Source organism: Thalia democratica, chromosome 9 (assembly GCF_965202585.1).
Source record: "Thalia democratica chromosome 9, ktThaDemo2.hap1.1, whole genome shotgun sequence".
Taxonomy (NCBI): Eukaryota; Metazoa; Chordata; class Thaliacea; order Salpida; family Salpidae; genus Thalia; species Thalia democratica.
Genome location: NC_139173.1, coordinates 7532267 through 7551528, shown reverse-complemented (window position 1 = coordinate 7551528; position 19262 = coordinate 7532267). Strand labels below are relative to the sequence as shown.

The 19262-nt window shown below is 25.2% G+C and overlaps 2 protein-coding genes across 2 annotated transcripts; both read left to right on the top strand.

Annotated features, from left to right (window-relative positions):
- Positions 1 to 6335: 6335 nt before the first annotated feature.
- Positions 6336 to 10602, top strand: LOC145844360 (uncharacterized). Its single transcript, XM_082951756.1, has 2 exons — positions 6336 to 6490; positions 9985 to 10602. Exons 1-2 carry the CDS (start codon positions 6436 to 6438, stop codon positions 10491 to 10493), a joined length of 564 nt encoding a protein of 187 aa, XP_082807882.1. The 5' UTR covers positions 6336 to 6435; the 3' UTR covers positions 10494 to 10602.
- Positions 10603 to 15037: 4435 nt separating this feature from the next.
- On the top strand, positions 15038 to 18167 carry LOC145844377 (coiled-coil domain-containing protein 42 homolog). The gene is made up of 6 exons (XM_082951773.1): positions 15038 to 15178; positions 15294 to 15360; positions 15773 to 15996; positions 16517 to 16683; positions 17184 to 17307; positions 17940 to 18167. Exons 1-6 carry the CDS (start codon positions 15038 to 15040, stop codon positions 18165 to 18167), a joined length of 951 nt encoding a protein of 316 aa, XP_082807899.1.
- Positions 18168 to 19262: the final 1095 nt, after the last annotated feature.

Below are 19262 nucleotides of genomic sequence, written 5' to 3'. Positions count from 1 at the left end.
CTACGCATCTAATATGAATGTGTCTACATGTATAAATTCAAAAATTTTGTTTGTACAGTAGGAGAGGATCAAGTTTTTTTATAGTGGGATGAAAGCCAGATTTACCAGAAGATTCTTTTGCGGACCGAACGTGTTAAAATATAGTTTTACCCGGCCGCGTAAATTAAAAATTTATATAACAAAAATAGATAAAACCTTTTTTAAATTGAATAATACAGTAAGTTTTAAGCATTGGTTAACAAAAAAATCTAACTACAAGAGCTCATTTTAAACTAAAAATTAAACTATTTTGGTAACTGAAAACTTAACTTTTTCTAATTCACGTAAGTTGTTTTCAAGGTAAAAGTATGTCTTACGTTGCCTACCCCTACTATACAGAGTTTAATTTATTTAATGTTACAAAAAACAATATTTTTAAATGTAAAATTTGTTGAGCTTGGATCAGATTAGTAATAATAATTACAAGTTATACTTAATATAGTCGTAACTAATTTAGCTAACATCCACATCTACTTGGCTATTTTTACCATCAAAGAAGACATTATTAACCTTGATCACTTGGTTTTAAAGTAGAGTTGTAATATGAGCTTTGAAATTTAAATCTTAACTGAGTTTGTTTTGAGTTGTTAAAAAGCATAAAGAATTGAAGTAGAAAAATTTAGAATAAAAAATTAAAATTTATTACTTAATAAATTAATCAAGACTTTTAATCTTAGTATTTTAGTTATATTTTTACAAACACAAGTTTATAAATAGCTAAATCACTTAATAGACAGTTCAAGTGTTAAAACAAAGCTAAAAACTTTTTTGTACATTTAAATTAAATAAATAAAAATGAAGAGCCTTAAACTAAGTGTAAAATGGCCGGAAAATTTTGAGGAGAAAATCTCAATTTTCGGGAATACTTAATATAGGTTCAACGTGTTTTGCCAACTCGACTATTCAAGTCCTCCATCAATACCCCTGCTTTCTTTAACCACTTTAGAAATTTTTCTTGTAATTGTAAAATGAATACAGGTTGTGAAAATGAAATAAGTTGATGAACATGTTGAAGGTTGTTAGAAAGAACAAAGGTTAGAAAGTGAGGAAAAATTGAAATAGACAAATATATGAAACCCGTGGACCAATCAACTTTATTATCTAAATCTAACCTATCTCCTAATTATTTTCCCAAAAAAGAAGCATATAAAATGCTTTATGAAGCATATAAAAATTGATTCATTTTTAGATCTGCTTACACTTTTTAACACAAAAACTTTTTATAATTTCTTGTTGAAGGAGTATGTCAAGCATTTTGAAGAACTTTACAAAAACAAAACTAGAATATCTTCGGAACAAATTTTTCTGTCATGAAGCACTCAAAGGAAATGCGAATCGATTGCAAAGAGCTTCTGATGCAACTCGAAAGCAAAATAAAAGATTCCAACAAAAGCAGCATTGTCAGAGACACATTTTACAGCAAACTATCAGACGTCTACCGCTGCAACTGCGGCAACGACCGCAGGGTGCCGAAGACAGAACAGTTGTACTTGGACAAAGAAACAGTGACATTTTTCACCTTTTCGCTTTGCATTTTTAGACATTTTGAATAGTTTATTGTCTTAAGCGCTGTTAAAAAAAAAACTAAACAGTGTAATTATTTTAGATTGAACTAAAAATTTAAGTTTATTTAGAATATTAAAAATATTTGTTAATGAGGTTATAAATAATTTCTAGTTTTATTCTCACGAATGACGTGTTTTTGCAAAATTAAGTTTATAATTCAAAATTTGTTTTAAATATACAAATTGATCAAATTAAATTTAGCAAAATCCAATGAAAACTTATTATGAAATGAACAATTTATAATGGTAAATATCTAACAAATAAAAAAGGTAAAACAAAAATATTTAACTTATTACTAACACTGTAGTTACAATGCAAAAAAGCTAATAATCTGCAAAAAGACATGAAATTAATTTAAACTTAACCAATAAAAATATAATTTAACTAAGTGAGAAGAGTATCATTAAAATTTAGTACGAAATTCTAAATAATTATAGTTATCAATATACATCTTTGAACAGTCTAATTGAAATTATGGAGACTTCTTTAAGTTTTCAGCTAACCTGGGTAGACATTCTAAACCTTTTTTATAAGCTTTATTACCAATTTTGAAATCTTTATCATCACTGTTTAAGCAGCTGTAATGTTTGGAAAAATAATATGCAATAAAGAGTCTTACTGGATGAGCTGGATTCAGATATTCGTTTGATATCTCTGTAGCCTCTATATAAAACTCAAGTGCTTTGTTTTATCATCTTTATGAGAATTGTTTGTTGTATAATTTACAAAGCAACAATACTGTATTCTTTTAAAACACTTATAATGAGCAATAGCTTCTTTACTGATGTATTTTTCAAAAGAATTATTACCTAACACGTAGATTGCATCGTTACACAAATTACATAAGGCTTGTTTAATATTGTTAATTAGATCACTATGTGTTTTTTCATGTATCACTAAGAATGTTTAAAAAGGGTAGTTGTAAATAGCATAAACTGTTATAAATAAGTGTTCTTTCAAAAAAATTGAGAGACATCCCAATCCAACTACTTTTTTCATGTGAGTAATCGCACTGACAAATTGACCATTCTGAAAACATTTTTTGGTAAGAGACACTAACTCATTTTTGTTTATATCGGACATTTTAAAAACACACTGAAAAAGAAACTTAACTAGTTTATTAACGTGAACTACTACAGTATTACTAGTTAATATAAGTGTTAGTTTACTAAAATTTGAATAGTTTTAATCACTCTCTTTATTTACACTTTAATTTTATAATGTAATTTATTATTTATTATTTTTGAAACTAATAAACATAAAAAATAACAGGTATAATCAAATGCATTTAGTAGTATTTTGTTATTACGAAAGATCATTCAAATCTTTACGATTTTAAACACTCTTATTTTGTTCATTAAGATGTTACTTTTAACAGTTTTTAGATTGATTAAATATTTTTAAAAGCTAGTGTGGATGTAAATAAGCTAAACTGTTATGTAAAATTCTTTGCTTTCAAACTCTAAAATTCCATACAACATACTATAGCTTCACTTAATGTTATTTTAATAATAAACTAAATGTTTTAAAGTTTTTTTTTAAACGTTCAAGTCTTAAAAACTTTGATTGTAAAATTGTTATGAACAAGCTAAATGCTTAACAATTAGTTTAGAAATTAAAAAGAAGTTTATATATATAAAGCTTCACGTAAAAGTATGATATACTTTAACAGTTATATTTATTCAAAACTATACATTTTAAATTAACACCTCAAATGTTTCATACAAAAGTATATATATTATAAAATAAAACCAAACATCTTTATTAAAAAATAGAAATTTATAACTTTATGTTAATAAATACTTAAAGCAGTACTTTTAGGTATAAGTCAGAAAATACATGCATTTTTTATTTTTATAAAACTTTATGTTTTAATACTTGTTGTGTAATGGGTATTCTGTTAGGAGAGTTACCATCAAACTAAAGTTTTCAACATAAATAAGTTTTAGACAACCATTTATTTGCACAGTTTTTTTTGGTATGTTATGGTAAATAAAACTTAATATTTTATATGTTAAAACAACGAAGACTGTTGTAAAAACTTTAGTACAATAATTTGATGTTCTAAAAACCAAAAAATAAACTTAATCTTAAGACTCACTTATATAAATTTTAGTTAATTAAGCTTTAAAAATTACTTTTCTAAAACAATAAAGGATATTTAATATGTAATATGTGATACATTAAACTATTCAAAAATTTACGCAAAATGTTTTAAATAAAAACTATACCGTTTGGTTAGTAATGAACAAATAAACTAGACATTTAGTTTTAGTCTACAAAACATAACTGTGTATAGAATAAATCAGTTTACAGAAAACAAAAACAAAACCTACATAATATTATATTGTTAAAAATACTATTATTTCAAATACAAGTACTATTTATTAAAAGAATATATGAAAAAGATAAAAAATTAAAAATAGAAATGTTGTTTATTTACTATTTCGTTTAATTAATTTATATCGCATCGTAAAACAAAAAAAAACAAGTTTATAAATTTTTAAGCTATTTGAAAAGCTAAGCTTAATGAAAAAAGTATATTAGCTAGTGAAGAACAAAACTGTATAAATATATGTATAATAATATAAAGTAGCAATAATAACAATATACATATGTTAATATTAAGTAGTACGAATTGTTAAATGCAAGTTTACTGTTTAGCTTTAGGTTTCGTTACTATAACAGAACTTATTAAGCTTTGCGTTTTACGTTGTAGGTTATTTTTGCTGTGAGGGGCGGCTATGAAAAAGTATATACGTAATTAACTAGCAAGAGCGATATCTAACAATTGAGGCGATTATCTTTTTAATTTTCTACCAACTGGGCGTTTATAAAACCAAGTTTAGAAACATTGTTTTATAGACATAACTCAGGTAAAGCATGCAAATAAAGAGCAAGTTTTGCACTTGCATATCTTATTATACATTTTTATACTTTCTATAGCAATGAGAAAAAATTAATAGATTTTGCAAAACCTAAGATTTACAATTTGTAAAGATACTTTTACTGTAAACGTTTTTACTCTTAATTGTTTAAATCTGTCTTTGAATAGAAAGTTTTGTTTTATACTTAATTTAAATGTTTTTTAAGTACATACAAAAATTTTTCAGTTATAAAAAAGACTACTGATCGTTTTAATTAATTTGATCAAGAAGAGCTAGTGTTGATTGTTTAATGCTTCTCTACTATTCCTGGTTTGTATTTTTTAATTAAACAATAAGAATACGAAATAGGCATCTTGATAAAAAGTGTTAATATCCTTATAAGAATTAATAAAGTTAAAAAATGTAAGTTTTTAAGATTCTATTGAGTTTATTGCCGGAAAATTACAAACTAATAATAAAACAACTAACAAAATATTCTTACAATTTTGGAAATTTCAAGCTAAAGCTATATATAAACTGACCCTTTAATTAAACTTATAATAAAATTTATAGGAATAAAACTTTAACAGAGAATTATTTTATTTTTTCTAGTTATTAAACCAAAAATAAGATGAACATACGATTATAATCTAGAATGTATTTAAAATAAAAAAAATTATATTTTAATAAGTTATAAAACTTATCAAAGTAAAGTTGTACGAATTATTTTCGAAGTTGGTTGATTTTTCTATATATTACAAATTTTGATAGATTATTCAACAGCTTGTATAGTATTACGTATTATGAATAGTAAGCATTGCATTTATAAAAACTGCCTGAAAAAAAATAAACACAAAAACAATTTTGCCCAAGGTTTTCATCAAATTCCGTGTTTCAAATTGCATTTTCTTACGCTCTATCGTTAAAGTTTTAAGTTTAATTTTTAGCTTGAGGCAAATAAAATAACTTGTTATACGGTTATACGATAATTTATAAATTTAAAATGTTATACAATATAAAAATATTCAGAGGAGTGTATTCAGAGTTTATAAAAAGCATATACTATTTTTTTAGTTTAATTATATGCAAGCGTTTTAAAGTGTTTAATTTTTTGAACTCTAACAAAGTAGAGACTTAAAAAAAAAACTACATTAGTTTTGCGTCTAAACTTACAGGTTTAAAAAATAAAAGTTAATGATCAAAAAACTTATTTTTAAAGATAGTTAGACAGCAATAAAACTAAACTGTACTGTTTAGTATTCTTTTTCATATGAGTTAAAAGATAAAGTAAACGGTAAATAACCAAAATGTCTTAAAATGTTCTAAAAAAATTATTTTTTTATCTAAAAGAGCAAATGAAATAACACAAATATTTTTTTTCAATTACAAGCAGCGCTAATTTTTGAAAGTAGTGTGTAGTTAAAAGCTGTATTTCTTAGGGTTTTAAAGTACTTGGATTAATTTTTTCTAACAAACTAGGAAATAAGTTAGTTAATTACTAGAAAAAATCGTTTACTAAAAAAACACATGTTTTTAACGATAATCTAATAGGTTAACGATATCACACAAAAATGTAAAAATGATTACGATAAGCAGTATTCTGAAAGTATATAACATATTCGGTTTATAGAATTTCAGAAATCAAATGATATAGATTGTAAAGCGATTTTTAAGCTTTTATAACAAAAAACTAATTTTTATTAAAGCCAAGAAAATATTTTTTTTTAATAGATAATTGAAATCAAAATATATTATTAAGCACATTTATAACTTTTAGTTAGAGTTGTTTATCAATCATTTAAATTTACTATAAGTTCTGTTACTAAATTACAAACAGAGTCAAGTTTTTAATAAAGTTGCTGAGCTATAGTAAAATAATTATAGCAACAAGAAATCAGTTGTAATTTCATGCTTACAAGCTGATACGTACATTTAAATTGAAGAACAAACTATATAATCACTAATGAGGAGCTTTTTGATTGCTGTTGCAACCATTTTGGTAGCAAATGGAACAACAGGTTGGATCTATATTTTGTTTATTGAAAGTTATGTTTAATTTCACTGTAGTATTTACATTTCAAGTACATTTGAACTATGTTACTTTTTGTACCTAGACTTGTGTTTTCATCAGCTATAAAAAACTTTAAAATTTCATAAAAATATTTAAATATCGTCCACTAAAAACGTGAATTGATAAAAAAATTTTTGAAATATATTAAGTGTTGAACAAAATTTTAAATAAAAAAACGGCTTAAATTTAATAACTTAAAACTGGAACATTTTATTAAAATTGATAGTGTATTTTTATAGAATAGAAATCTTTTTTAGTTAGAAACTTTTTTAATAGTTTCTTGAGAACTTTATGTACTTTAAATTAAAAAAAAGTTTTTTAAGTTGAAACTTATAATTAGAAGTGTAATTTTTATTTTATTACAAATATTTTTTTTTTGTTAACTTTAACAAATTTCAAACATATAAGTTTTGCAAGAATCGATCATAGTATCAATAGATTAAAGTAATTTAGTTACTATTAAGATTTGTAAACTTTTCTGTAATATTTGTAAAAATAAATGTTGTTTTTTATCCAATTCACTTGATACAATTCAGTGAATGATTAAAATTGTTTACATTTCAATGATATTGATAGAAAAGTATAATAAACTATTAAGTTATTAGATTGTGCATTAAAATCTTGTTAAGCTATTCAAACTATTTAATACTAACATTCATAAAAGTTTTTCCATATAAAAAATTTAAACAAACATTAATTTAGTAATAAAGTAAGATTCGTCTCTTTTACTTTTTTATTAATAAGCTATTTGTGGTAGGACTTTTTATGGGTAGTATTTTATGGGCACTACTTTATGGGTAGAATTGCTACAATCAATTCTGCCCATAATTTGATGTGATGTCATTAAAATTATGGGCGTATTCGGTAGGACTTTTTATGGGTAGTATTTTATGGGCACTATTTTATGGGTAGAATTGCTGCAATGAATTATGCCCATAGTTTGATGAGATGTCATCAAAATTATGGGTAGTATTTAGATGCATCTGCAATTAAGCTGCTGCAATTAAATGAAAAATAAAATACTGTCAAGGCCTTATATAAATATTATGTATAGTTTTTATAGTTTTAAATTTATAAACAAATTAGTTTGAATAAAAATTTATAAACAAATAAAAAATAGTTTGACTACACATAAACCAATAGTTTGATTCATTTGTACATTTATTTAAATTATGTTTTTTAAACTAACAGAAGTAGTGGCTAGACTTATTAAAAGATTATGAATAACTTTTTTATTTCAGATTTAATAAAAAAAAAAACTTGAATACACTTAAACCAATTGTTTGATTTTTAAGTATACTTACGTAATTTATTTTTTTTATACTAACAGAAGTAATGGCTTGGCATATTGTAAATATTTTGGAAATTTTTTATTTATTTAAGATTTTAATAACAAAGTTAAAATTGAACACACATAAACCAATTATTTGATTTATAGTTGTATATATGTAATTTATATTTAGTAAACTTATAGAAGTAGTAGTTTACCCTTATGTGTACTATTTTATGGGCACTATTTTATAGGTAGAACTGCTTCAAACAATTATGCCCATAATTTGATGTGATTTAATTTGAATTATGGGTAATATTTAGATGTTGCTGCAATTAAATTGCTGCAATTTAATGAAAAATAAAATACTGTCTAGGCCTTATATAAATATTATGGATAGTTATTTTATTTTAAAATTTATAAACAAAAAAATAAAAAATAACTTGAATACACATAAACCAATAGTTTAATTTATTTATACATTTATTTAAATTATATTTTGTAAACTAACAGAAGTATGGCTAGACTTATTGAAAGGTTATGGATAGTTTTTTTATTTAATATTTGATAATGAAAAAAAAAACTTCAATACACTTAAAGCAATTGTTTATTTTTTTGTTGATAATTGATTGTCTGGTTACAGTAGTAAAAAAAATGCTGTAGAGCTGCTTAAAATTATTTTTTTTAAACTTTTTATGATGAAAATAAAATTTCTCTTTATGAAATATATTTCTTGTGTCAAATTTAAATTTTACTACTGAACATGTTAAAACTGTTAAAAATTCCAGGTTTTTCCAGGTTTTATGTTAAAAGTTCAATGTTTTTCCAGGTTTTTTTCAAAGTTTCTTAAATTAAAGGTTTTTCAAGTTTTTTTGCCTAGATTTTCAAAATCCAGATTTTTCCATGTTTCCAGGTAAAGTGGCAACGCTGAAAATAATATTACTAATACATAAAAAAACATTTAATGAGCATTATAACAAATACTTTAACCTAAAAAGTCCAACTTAACAACTGTTTTACTTCATATATGTTTATTTTTTATATTTTACAAAATAAGTTAAGAAAAATTCTGTTATATAGTCTCCTATTTTGCTGCTGACACTTTTACTTCTTTTAAAACTTTATATCTTGTAAAAAAATACAAAATATATCGACAATACAAAATAAATAAAATATAATTATATTTTCTTGAAAAAAATATGTTCTGAACATATTATTTTTTACTTCTATAGTTAAAAAAAAAAGGCCAATATTAAGAACAAAAACAGAAAAAATCATTAATCAACTTTTATATCAAAATTAAAAGTGACACACTAATTTTTCAAGTTATTTGGCTATTTAAAAAAAAACAAGCATTCATAAACTTTACGTTAAGCAAATTTTTAACAATTAAAATACTAATTTAATATTTTCAATGTTTTGTTTTAGTCAGTATTGTTTACATTGCATAAACATAAATTTTAATTCAACATTTTAGAGGCCTTGGCAGTTTTTGTTTGTTTACAAATGAAAAGTACAAAAATTTATTTCACTTAATTGCAGCAACTTAATTGCAGCAAATACTACCCATAATTTTAATGACATCACCTAAAATCAAATGCAGATTTTATTGCAGCAATTCTACCCATAAAATAGTGCCCATAAAATACTACCCATAAAAAGACCTACCAAACTATTTATATGAAATAGATAAATGTGAAGTTAGCTTAAAACTACGTCATACATACGTATCGAAATTATTTGAAACACGTGCAATTATATTTAATTTCTAAACTTAAAATTAAGTATACATATCAGCAAGAAAGTTAGAACACAATTTATTTTTTGTTTTAGAAATCTTATACCTAAACATATTTCATTTCATATAAATACTTTAAATAAAGGAAATGCATATACAAATTTATCTGAAGATTTAAAGTGGGAGTTCAAAAATATCTTGTTAAATATCTTAGTAAATATATGAGTTACTAGTAAATTTTTACAACAGTGTTTATGAATATTAATTAAACTATTTTTGTTGCCTTTTAATAAAGATTTACATTTGGTACTTGATAAGTTAAATATTTCGTAATTGCAGCTAATAGTTTTTTGAATAAAAACATATATTATTACTGTAATTAGTAAAACAAAGGTTTGAATCAAAAAAAATTAACAACTACTTTATTACTCAGCTGAAAAGAGTAAAGGTCGAAGAAGATACGCGCAGAAAATCATCAAAGACCTGCAAATGAAGCCGCACCCGGAGGGAGGTCACTACGCCGAGACGTACCGATCCCCGGAATCCGCTCCAGTTCCCTGGTCAGGGAATTCCCCCAGAAACTTCTCTACTTCGATCTACTTTCTCCTTCAAAAAGGGGAATTTTCCGCATGGCACCGCCTCCGCTCCGACGAGATGTGGCACCACTACGAGGGTCGTGACGTCACTATACACGTCATAGATCCGTCTTCAGGGCAACTGTCGACCCATGTGTTGGGGAGGGTGAAGGGGGGAGGGCGCCCCCAAGTGTTGATACCCCGCGACGTTTACTTTTGCGCGGAAGTGGAAAGGGGATTTTCTCTGGTCGGTTGCACGGTGACACCAGGGTTCGATTTTGCGGATTTCGAGATGCCGAAAAGGGAGTTTTTGATCGGGTTGTTTCCCGAACACGAGAAAATGATTGAGAAGTTCACCCGGGCGTGAAATTAATGAAAGAAAAATATTTTATTGGATAATTGAAACTTTAAATTAAAACTATTGAAAAAACAACTTTTCATTTTTGTCTTTAACTCTAAAGTTATGATTTATATACTTTTTTTTTAAATAACTAGTTTAACGGTTTAGCTACTTTTATAACCAATGTGTACTTATATTTTTGTTATATAAGACATATATTATAGGGACAACCTCTAATAAAATTTTAAAGATTATCAAAAAACTTCAATTTGGTCATAAAATAAGTATAAGTACACTTAGAATAATATAGTTCTGTTTTTTACTTCGTTTTATTATGCCTCAATTAAACAGTTTACCTAAAATTAGTAAAATTTGTTATTTAAGTAAACTTCAGAAAATCTTTATTTTATGTTAATTAATTTAAACTTCTACTTGTTTTGTAGTAGTACATTTATTAAAATTAAACACAACTCAGTTTAGATTATCTTCAGATTATTTTACCTTTTAAGTTTTTCTTTGCATCTACAATCCTACTTCTAGTATTTAAGTTTTTTAATAATCGTTTTTCAGTCTAGTAATCAACGAAAAAAAAATTAAAACTACTATTTCTTTGTTTTATATAATTTAAACCTTTTGTTATAAGACTTTACCTTTAGTTATATAAGCTTTTAATTTAAATTGCAAACTTAAAAAGAATTTAACGTTTACAAATAAATAAAACAAAGCTGAAATTTTTCAAAGCTTTGTAGAAATCTCAAGAATGCAAAGTAGCAAAATTGTTTTACAAACAAATTAAAGTCTCCTTTATGGAGTTTTAGTGTGTTATTTTTACAGATTTTGTAACTAATGTATAACGTTTTTTAATTCTTTATACAATATAAGATATATTTATATATACCATATAGTTTAATTTAATACATATGGTATTAAAATGTTTGTAGCGTTCTAAAGTTTTAATTTATGTATGTTTTAGGCTAGAAAGTTTAGTGAAACTAAGAAAAGTTTTCAAGTATTAGACTTAATAAAATTAATAAATTACCAAAACGCTTGAAAAGTATATAATAATTTTTTTGAAACAACTCTATTGAATTAGCTTTTAGACAACATTAACTTGTTTTAGATTAGATATAACTGTGTTTTTCGACATGAAAATTAATGTTTAAACTTATATTTTCAAGTAACTTAATAAAAAAACGTAATGATCTATAGAGATTTTTCACAATAACTATTCTTACTTTTTAACTAATTTAACTAATAATAAAAACTCATTTAATACGACTTATAACGACATTATAAAAAAATGACTAGTTTCTAAAACATTGTTATTCTAACAACAAATGAACTTGTGAGGTTTTTTATTGACTCCTTGGTTCAGATATTTCAATTTATTTATTAAATCTAGACTACAAAAGCAGCTTAGCTCTGTATTAATTAAAAACTACAGTTGAAACACGCATGACTTAATTTTACAACGAAATAGTTCTAAATAATTTTAAGTGTTAATAATTCTTTACAACTCCTAAAAATAGTAAAATAATTTTTTATTAAAAATTACTATAGATTAGATGTATAAGACAGTATGACCAAAGTATATAAATTTTATTTCTGTATATAAAAAGTATATAAATTTATATATACCTATTTTTTTACACCTATTTTCTTTTGAATAAATACCTTTAAAAAGTTAAGTAGTATAGTAAAGTTATGTTAAACTTTTTAAACTAATCGTAGCAATCTTAAAAACTTTAAACATTTTTTTACTTGTATAGTTGAAAACTAAAGTAAATGCAAATTTTGTATATGTAAAAAAATTAAATGTGTTTGAAATTAGTTAACAGTTGGTTTTTTTTATTTTGTATGTTTACTAACACAGCATTTGTACTTTTTAATTCAAAAAATTCTGTAGTTTAAACAATCTTGCAGCATTTAATTCAACTAATTCTTGAATAGAATCTTTTGTTTTAGTTTTATTATATCTGCAACATTTTCATTATAAGCCTTTTATTCGTTACATAAATAAATATGAAAAGCCGTGAAACGAAAAAAAGAACTTGAGATATTTTTATTTGTGTATTATGAACTTGAATGTTTAGCTATTTAAAACAAACGTATCAAGCTACTATAATTTTAAAACATTAATATAAGTATTTTGTTTAAATAAATATCAAAACATAAAGTCATTTGTTTAAAAATTTAATAACAGAAGTAGATTTAACTATGCTTTTAAGTTTATATTATTTTACTTTAAAAAACTGAATAACAACTTGAATTAACAATAATTTGTTTTAATATCTACTTCAGTAAAACTTGTTAGATGTTCAAAAAAAAAATTCTGTTGTTTGCTTAATCATTTTACTTATACTTATTTATTAAACGTTGCTATATATACTTTTACTTCATTGTCAATATAATTTTTTACTGCATTTTATAATACATCATTAAAATAAAGTTTAAAATTAAGGTTGAATTTTATAAGAAACTAATGCGTGTTTACTTAGAACTTTTCAAATTAGTTTTTAAACACGTGTTTTATATATTACAGAATTCTAAATATTTATAACTAAAAAATTTATTATAGAAAAATATCCAAATGAAGCTTTTAAAGGTTTGGTTTGTGCAAAAATTATGTTCAGTGCAGAAAAAAAAGATGTTAAAAAAAGACGCTTTAAGCAAGTACAGAAGAACAAAAAAAAACGGTGCAAAAATGACGCTCGGTGCTATACTGACGCCGTGCAAAGTGATCCGTCGTGCTAAAATGACACTTTGTGATAATGTGACGCTGTGCAGAAGTGTCGCATCGTGCTAAAATTACGATTCGTGCTAAAGTGACGGTGTGAAAAAAAGACACTACGTGCTTAAGTGACGCCGTACCAAAGTGACGCACAGTTCAAAAGAGACCCATCGTGCCAAAGTGACGCACCGTTCAAAAGTGACCCATCGTGCTAAAGTGACGTACCGTGCTAAAAAAACACCTCGTGCAATATTGACGCCGTGAAATCTTACCCGGTCTTGATATTTGCATCTTATTTCTAGTTAATAAATGCAATGTATTCCATTTTAATTACAATAACTTTGACACTAAATAATTAATTCTAAATTATAATGCTGAAACATACTAAACTGTTTTTTACAAAGTAACTGCACAACTATAGCTTTTATAAATTTTCGATATAGACTTATTTTTATACTTAATATTTTATGAGAATATATATAATATGACTTACATAGTTTTAAAATATAAAAAATAAACTTAAAATTCCTGTAAAAACGAGCAAAAAATGAATAAAACCAAAACTGGCCCTTTTTTATGTATTTTTAATACTTATAGCCCCTGATAGATAAAATAATAACTAAGGCGATATCACTAACATTGGGAAACCCTGTGCGAATTTGTATAAGAAAACATTTATAGGCAACCTAAACTAATAAAATCAATACAAAAAGATAATTAAACTCTTTTAAAACAAAACTTTAATGAACTTATAACTAAATAACCAGCACTACTACAAATTTGTAAATACTTGTTATGAAAAGCTTAAATTTGCTAGTTTTAAGTTCAAAGCTAAAAAACCTAAAACTAAAATTAACAAAACAGCGTAAAGTTATGAAAAGTGTAAAAACAAGACTAATACTTTTATATAGTTTATGTATTGTCTATAATCTATATAGCATACTTTATCGGCTATGGCTAAAAAAAATTAGAAACTTGTCAACAAATAAATAGGTTTGAAAGTTTGTATTGAAAGTAAAACTTTTTATTTAGTAAGAAATATATATTTATATATAACCAGGATTAAAATTTATAACAAAAGAACATTCTTATTAACATTCTGATTTAAAAATATCTTGTCAAGCAGTCAAGTTCTTTGGAAATATAAAAACTTCAAAACACCATTGAAACATTATTGTATACTTATAACTTAGCTTTGTTAAGCTTTTGTTAATGAAATTTTATCAAGTTTTAACAAGTTGCTTAACTTATTTTTTTTGTACATCATTAAAAACCATTTAAGCAAGTATACCCTCTAATAAAAACACAACTTTCAATTAAATAACAAAAAAATATACTTAACATTTATTAGTTCTTTTGAGATGGAAAAACTAAAGTTTAGCGTGTTTTTCTTGTATATTTTTCAAAAGAAGTTTTTAAATAAATTATATATAGACATACAACATAAAGTATCTTTAAAGTCCCAAAGCAAAGTTTGTATCAGGTTTTATACTAGTTCTGTTCTTTTAGAAGTATGTAAAGTAATTTAAAGGTGATCAACAGTCTTAAAGATGATAGAAAATAGGAATTTTTTAATACTTTATTTAACTGTATAAATTATAAATTAGACTCAGAATATAAGTTTTAGATTGTATGAAAAAGTTTTTACTCTAAATTTTAAGAGCGTTTACAACTTGTAACAATCAAGTATTTTAAAATATTCAATTTTAATTGTTACGTCATTTTTTCTGTCTGAAATGTTATAACACATGCCATTAGAAATACTAACAAAACTAAGTCAACGCAAAGCAAAGATAACGCAAAGTCACAAGCAAAAAGTTTAAAGCCTTTTAACAAGAAGATGAATGCCCAAATCCAAAGCAAGGATTTAAGTTTATTTTTCAAAAACTATTACCACGAAAAATTTGAAACACCTGAACAAATACCAAGCATGATGTGCCGGCAAACAAACGACTTGAAACAATTTCTCACACTATCCAAGGTAAGAAACTTCAAGTAAAACTTATTTGTCTGTTACTCTAAATTTTTGTGAACAGTAAATTAGGCTGTGTTCAAATAAATTGTTTTTGATAACAGTACTTTTTGTGACTTTACAGTTGAAAAAAGAGTTTGATTCAAAAATACAGCAATTTGATAACAAGATGGGATTTTTCGCATACAAAGGTAATGTGACTTACAAAATTGACAGTATAAAAATAATTCTACAACAAAGTAACTTAAATATATTTTGTAATTTTACTTTCTGTTAAAAGTTCTAGAAATATTATTTGCATTTTGCTCTAATTCTCAAAGGCAAACATCTTTATTATTGCTTTATATTTCTTTATAATACATAAGTTGGTTTGAAATTATGAATATTACACTAAAAAATGTTACTTTAAATAAACTTACTTAAACCATATCTTGGTGAAAAACTGATCAAAACATTTGCAACTTTTAACTATCTTTTTTTACTTACTCGTAAAAAAACGTTCTTATTTTAAAAGCGTTTGTTCAATTAAAAATGGCCTTTTGAATAAAAAAGTATTTTTTTGGAAACTCTTCATTTAAAAAAAATTTAATTGCAAATATTCAGACTCTCAGTTGGATAAAAGGATGGATGGTTTACAATCATCAGGAGTGAAATATCACAACTTTATGACAAAAAGTATCAAAAAAACTGAACTTATATCGAAAAAAACCAAAGAAGAACGCAAAAAAAGAATTGCAAATCAAAGAAAAATTTCTGAGCTGAAAATCCATGTTAAGGAAGTTCAAAAAGAGTCAGATAAATACAAAGAAAAAATTAATAAAAATGAAGTAAGACTTTTAGAATGAATATTACGAAGAATATTACTTTTTGAAAACAGTATTTAAAATAAAATGCTTTGTAAAAGTCTGGCAGTAATACTACTAGTGTTTTTTAATTCTTTAGTAACAAAAGTTATTGAAAAATTAATAAAACCAATGATACAAGCAAAAAAGATGTCTATATTTTCAAAAAGTAAAGCTCTGAAATTATTATACTGCTTTAAGAACTTTAAAAGGAAGTTTATACTAAACTGAAATTGTTTATAATGTTTAATGACTTGATATTAATACAAGTCAATAGTTGCAAAGTTTCGAACTAAATAAATATAAAGTATTTCAAAGTTTAAAATAGAACTAAGTGCCTTTAAGCTTATGCTGATGATAAGCACATAATTAACACTTTGAATTTGAAATTAGAAAAATAATATTCATTGTATTAACATAAGTAATACAATGGTTCTAAATAATGTTTTTTGGTTTAAAACTAAACGGAAACAAATATTCTAACAATGAAATAAATTCAACTCAGGTGTACCAGGATTACATGGACAAGGTTCTGGCGAACAGCGAAGGTTTCTTCGACATGAGTGACGTCATAAAGAGATATGACACGCTGGTGGCGACGCAGGTGAAACTTCACGAGAAAGACGAGAGGAAACAAGAACGTCTGATTGCTAAAAAAGCTCAACTGGCCAGGTGTGTGAGCAATTTTGTTTGTTGTAAAGTTGCCTTTTTATTAAACATAAATTGTAATAATGTTTCAAAATTTTGATACTTAAATCTAATATTTAAAAGAGCTGCTTTTGTACGCAAATATTTTATTTCACTTACGACGTATCGCTGTTAATAAAGTATGAACAACTCTACAGAGTAACATTTCAAAAAGTGTTTTGACTATGAAACAGTTGTTTTAATTTTCCAATTGGCTCTGCTAGTTTGTATCCCTAGGGTTCAACACCTTATTACGTTACATCTCAAACCAAAACTTACTAAACTCATTAGCTTTGAACTTGACTAACAAGTTTTTTAGACGGATTGCGTAAATAGACAATTGAGTAAGTTAAGTTTCAAAGTAGGCTATTTACAATGTGCTATATTTGTTTACATTACACCGGAAAAAAAATATATGTAATGACATTTAGTTTTGTAGTTTATAAACTAATGATATAATACCTAAGTATTTACTCAATTTGCAGGTACAAAAAGAGCAAAGAAAACGAAATTCAGGAGTACAACAACGAAATAGCAAGGTTGCAGGAAAGACTGGATAAAGCGAAGAGCAATGCAGCAGACTGGGAGGGAAAATGCGCTGAAGTACAAGTAATTTATTTATAAAGTTATAAAATTTCTACTAGTTTTTTTTCATATTATATATATATCAAAATAAATTTTTTCAGTAGAAATGGAAAGTTTATAATAAAAGTAATGCAACAGCTTGTCAGTTTAAGTTAACAGATTTTATAAGGTTTATTTAAAAAATACCGAAACATTAGTAAAATTTAAACTGGTAAATTTCAAAAAAAAAGTTTCGCATCTATGAATACCAATATTTTATATTTGTTATGCAAACAAGAAAAAAAATACTTGCAAATACCATATTCTTCAGTGCTTTAGCTTTATTTTTTACCTATTTACGGTTTTTTTTTTGCACTATTGTTAAATAGTTTTGAGCTTAAACCAAATTAAACTCAAAATTTTATTATTTATAAACATTAAGAAGTATTTAAAAATTAAACAACAACGACCTTTTTTTAACTTTCCTTACTTTTACCGATAGCGACCTTCTACTATTCAAAGCACTCGTATTTTTTTCTTGCTAGTTTCCATGTTACATCAAACTTACTGCAAAAAAAGTAATTATAAGGTACGTGTAAACAATAACCTTAAAGACGATGTTGAAAAACTATAATAAATCTTAGAAAAGTTTTAAGCAAAAACCAACTCTTTTTCAGAAACAAACGAACAAGCACAACCTGCTCTTAGGCAAGCTGAAGGCTTCCACCGACAGCATGTTCGCTGCCGTCGCCAAGAACCAGTCACTCCTTGTTGACAAGGACAACACTCCATTCGTCAGCAAAAAACTGACCACCATCGCCAAACTGAACAGAATCCGCGTTTTCATGATGGACCTCAGCGAAGTGATACGGGAGCAGGAGTCGAAGGCTCAGGAGAAAAAATGAAGCCGTTTTTGTTGTTTTTATTCTACATTCAAACTGATTGAGCGGCCGAAGGTTATTAGTAAAGGGAAATTTTAAATGGAAAATATATTGTAATGAAATAAACGTAAGAAAAAATTGTTTTGTCAAATTTTCTTAAAACTTAATACTTGCTATATTGTTGTAAGTGTACTGGTTTATTTATTGTTCTGAAGTAAGTGTATTTAATGTTTAAAGTGGTTATCTAAGAGCAAAAAGTATACTAAGTTTACAAAGAAAAAAAAAGTTTGATAAGTAATTTCATGTATAACTACCATTTAATGTTTAAAAATACTTCTTAATAAGTTAGATGTAACTAAAAACAACTTGTATGAGTTGATGTGCTTAAAGACTTAATTTAGTTTAAATATTAAAACCAAAATTTTCCCAAAAGAATGATATCTCCCTCTTTTAGGTGATTTTAACAGATCAGTGAATAATGATAAGAAAAAAGGTAAAAGAGGCGACGGATTTCAGTAATTGAATACTTTTTTGTTAACATTTAAGCTGGCAAATCGCTTTTAATTTCATAAGGTAAAGTAAAAAAAAGAAAATTAAAAAGTAAATTGAAAGTAAAACATACTTAAACACTTTAAAGTTCAGACCATAAATATTCCAAAAAAGATTTCTAAAACTTATGTTTCTTGTTGCCTAAAGATAGTTTTTTCATTATAAACTGTAATTCATCTAACTGGAGATTAAGATGCTTTAGGAAAATATATATAATTGTAACTTCTTTAGAATAAACTAAATATAAGCTATTAAATTTTTGGTTGTTGTTTTGGTTTGTTTTTACTAGTTGTTTTACTACAAGAAGTTGTTTTTTTGTATTTAGATTTTCGATTATTCTTTTTTTTCAAGCCGAATATTCAATTAATTCTGACTATTTTTTTCTTTTGAACGATAAAAAAAGCGCTCAAAAAGTTTAGTCTAAGGACCTGGTGTACAAAGGAACCTTTCGGTTATCGAGTCGTACACCACATGCTTATAAAATTTCTTACGAGCAATTAGATTTATTTTTTTATCATTTAAACATTTAAATAAAACAATCAGTTAAACAAGTAGTTAAACATCAATACT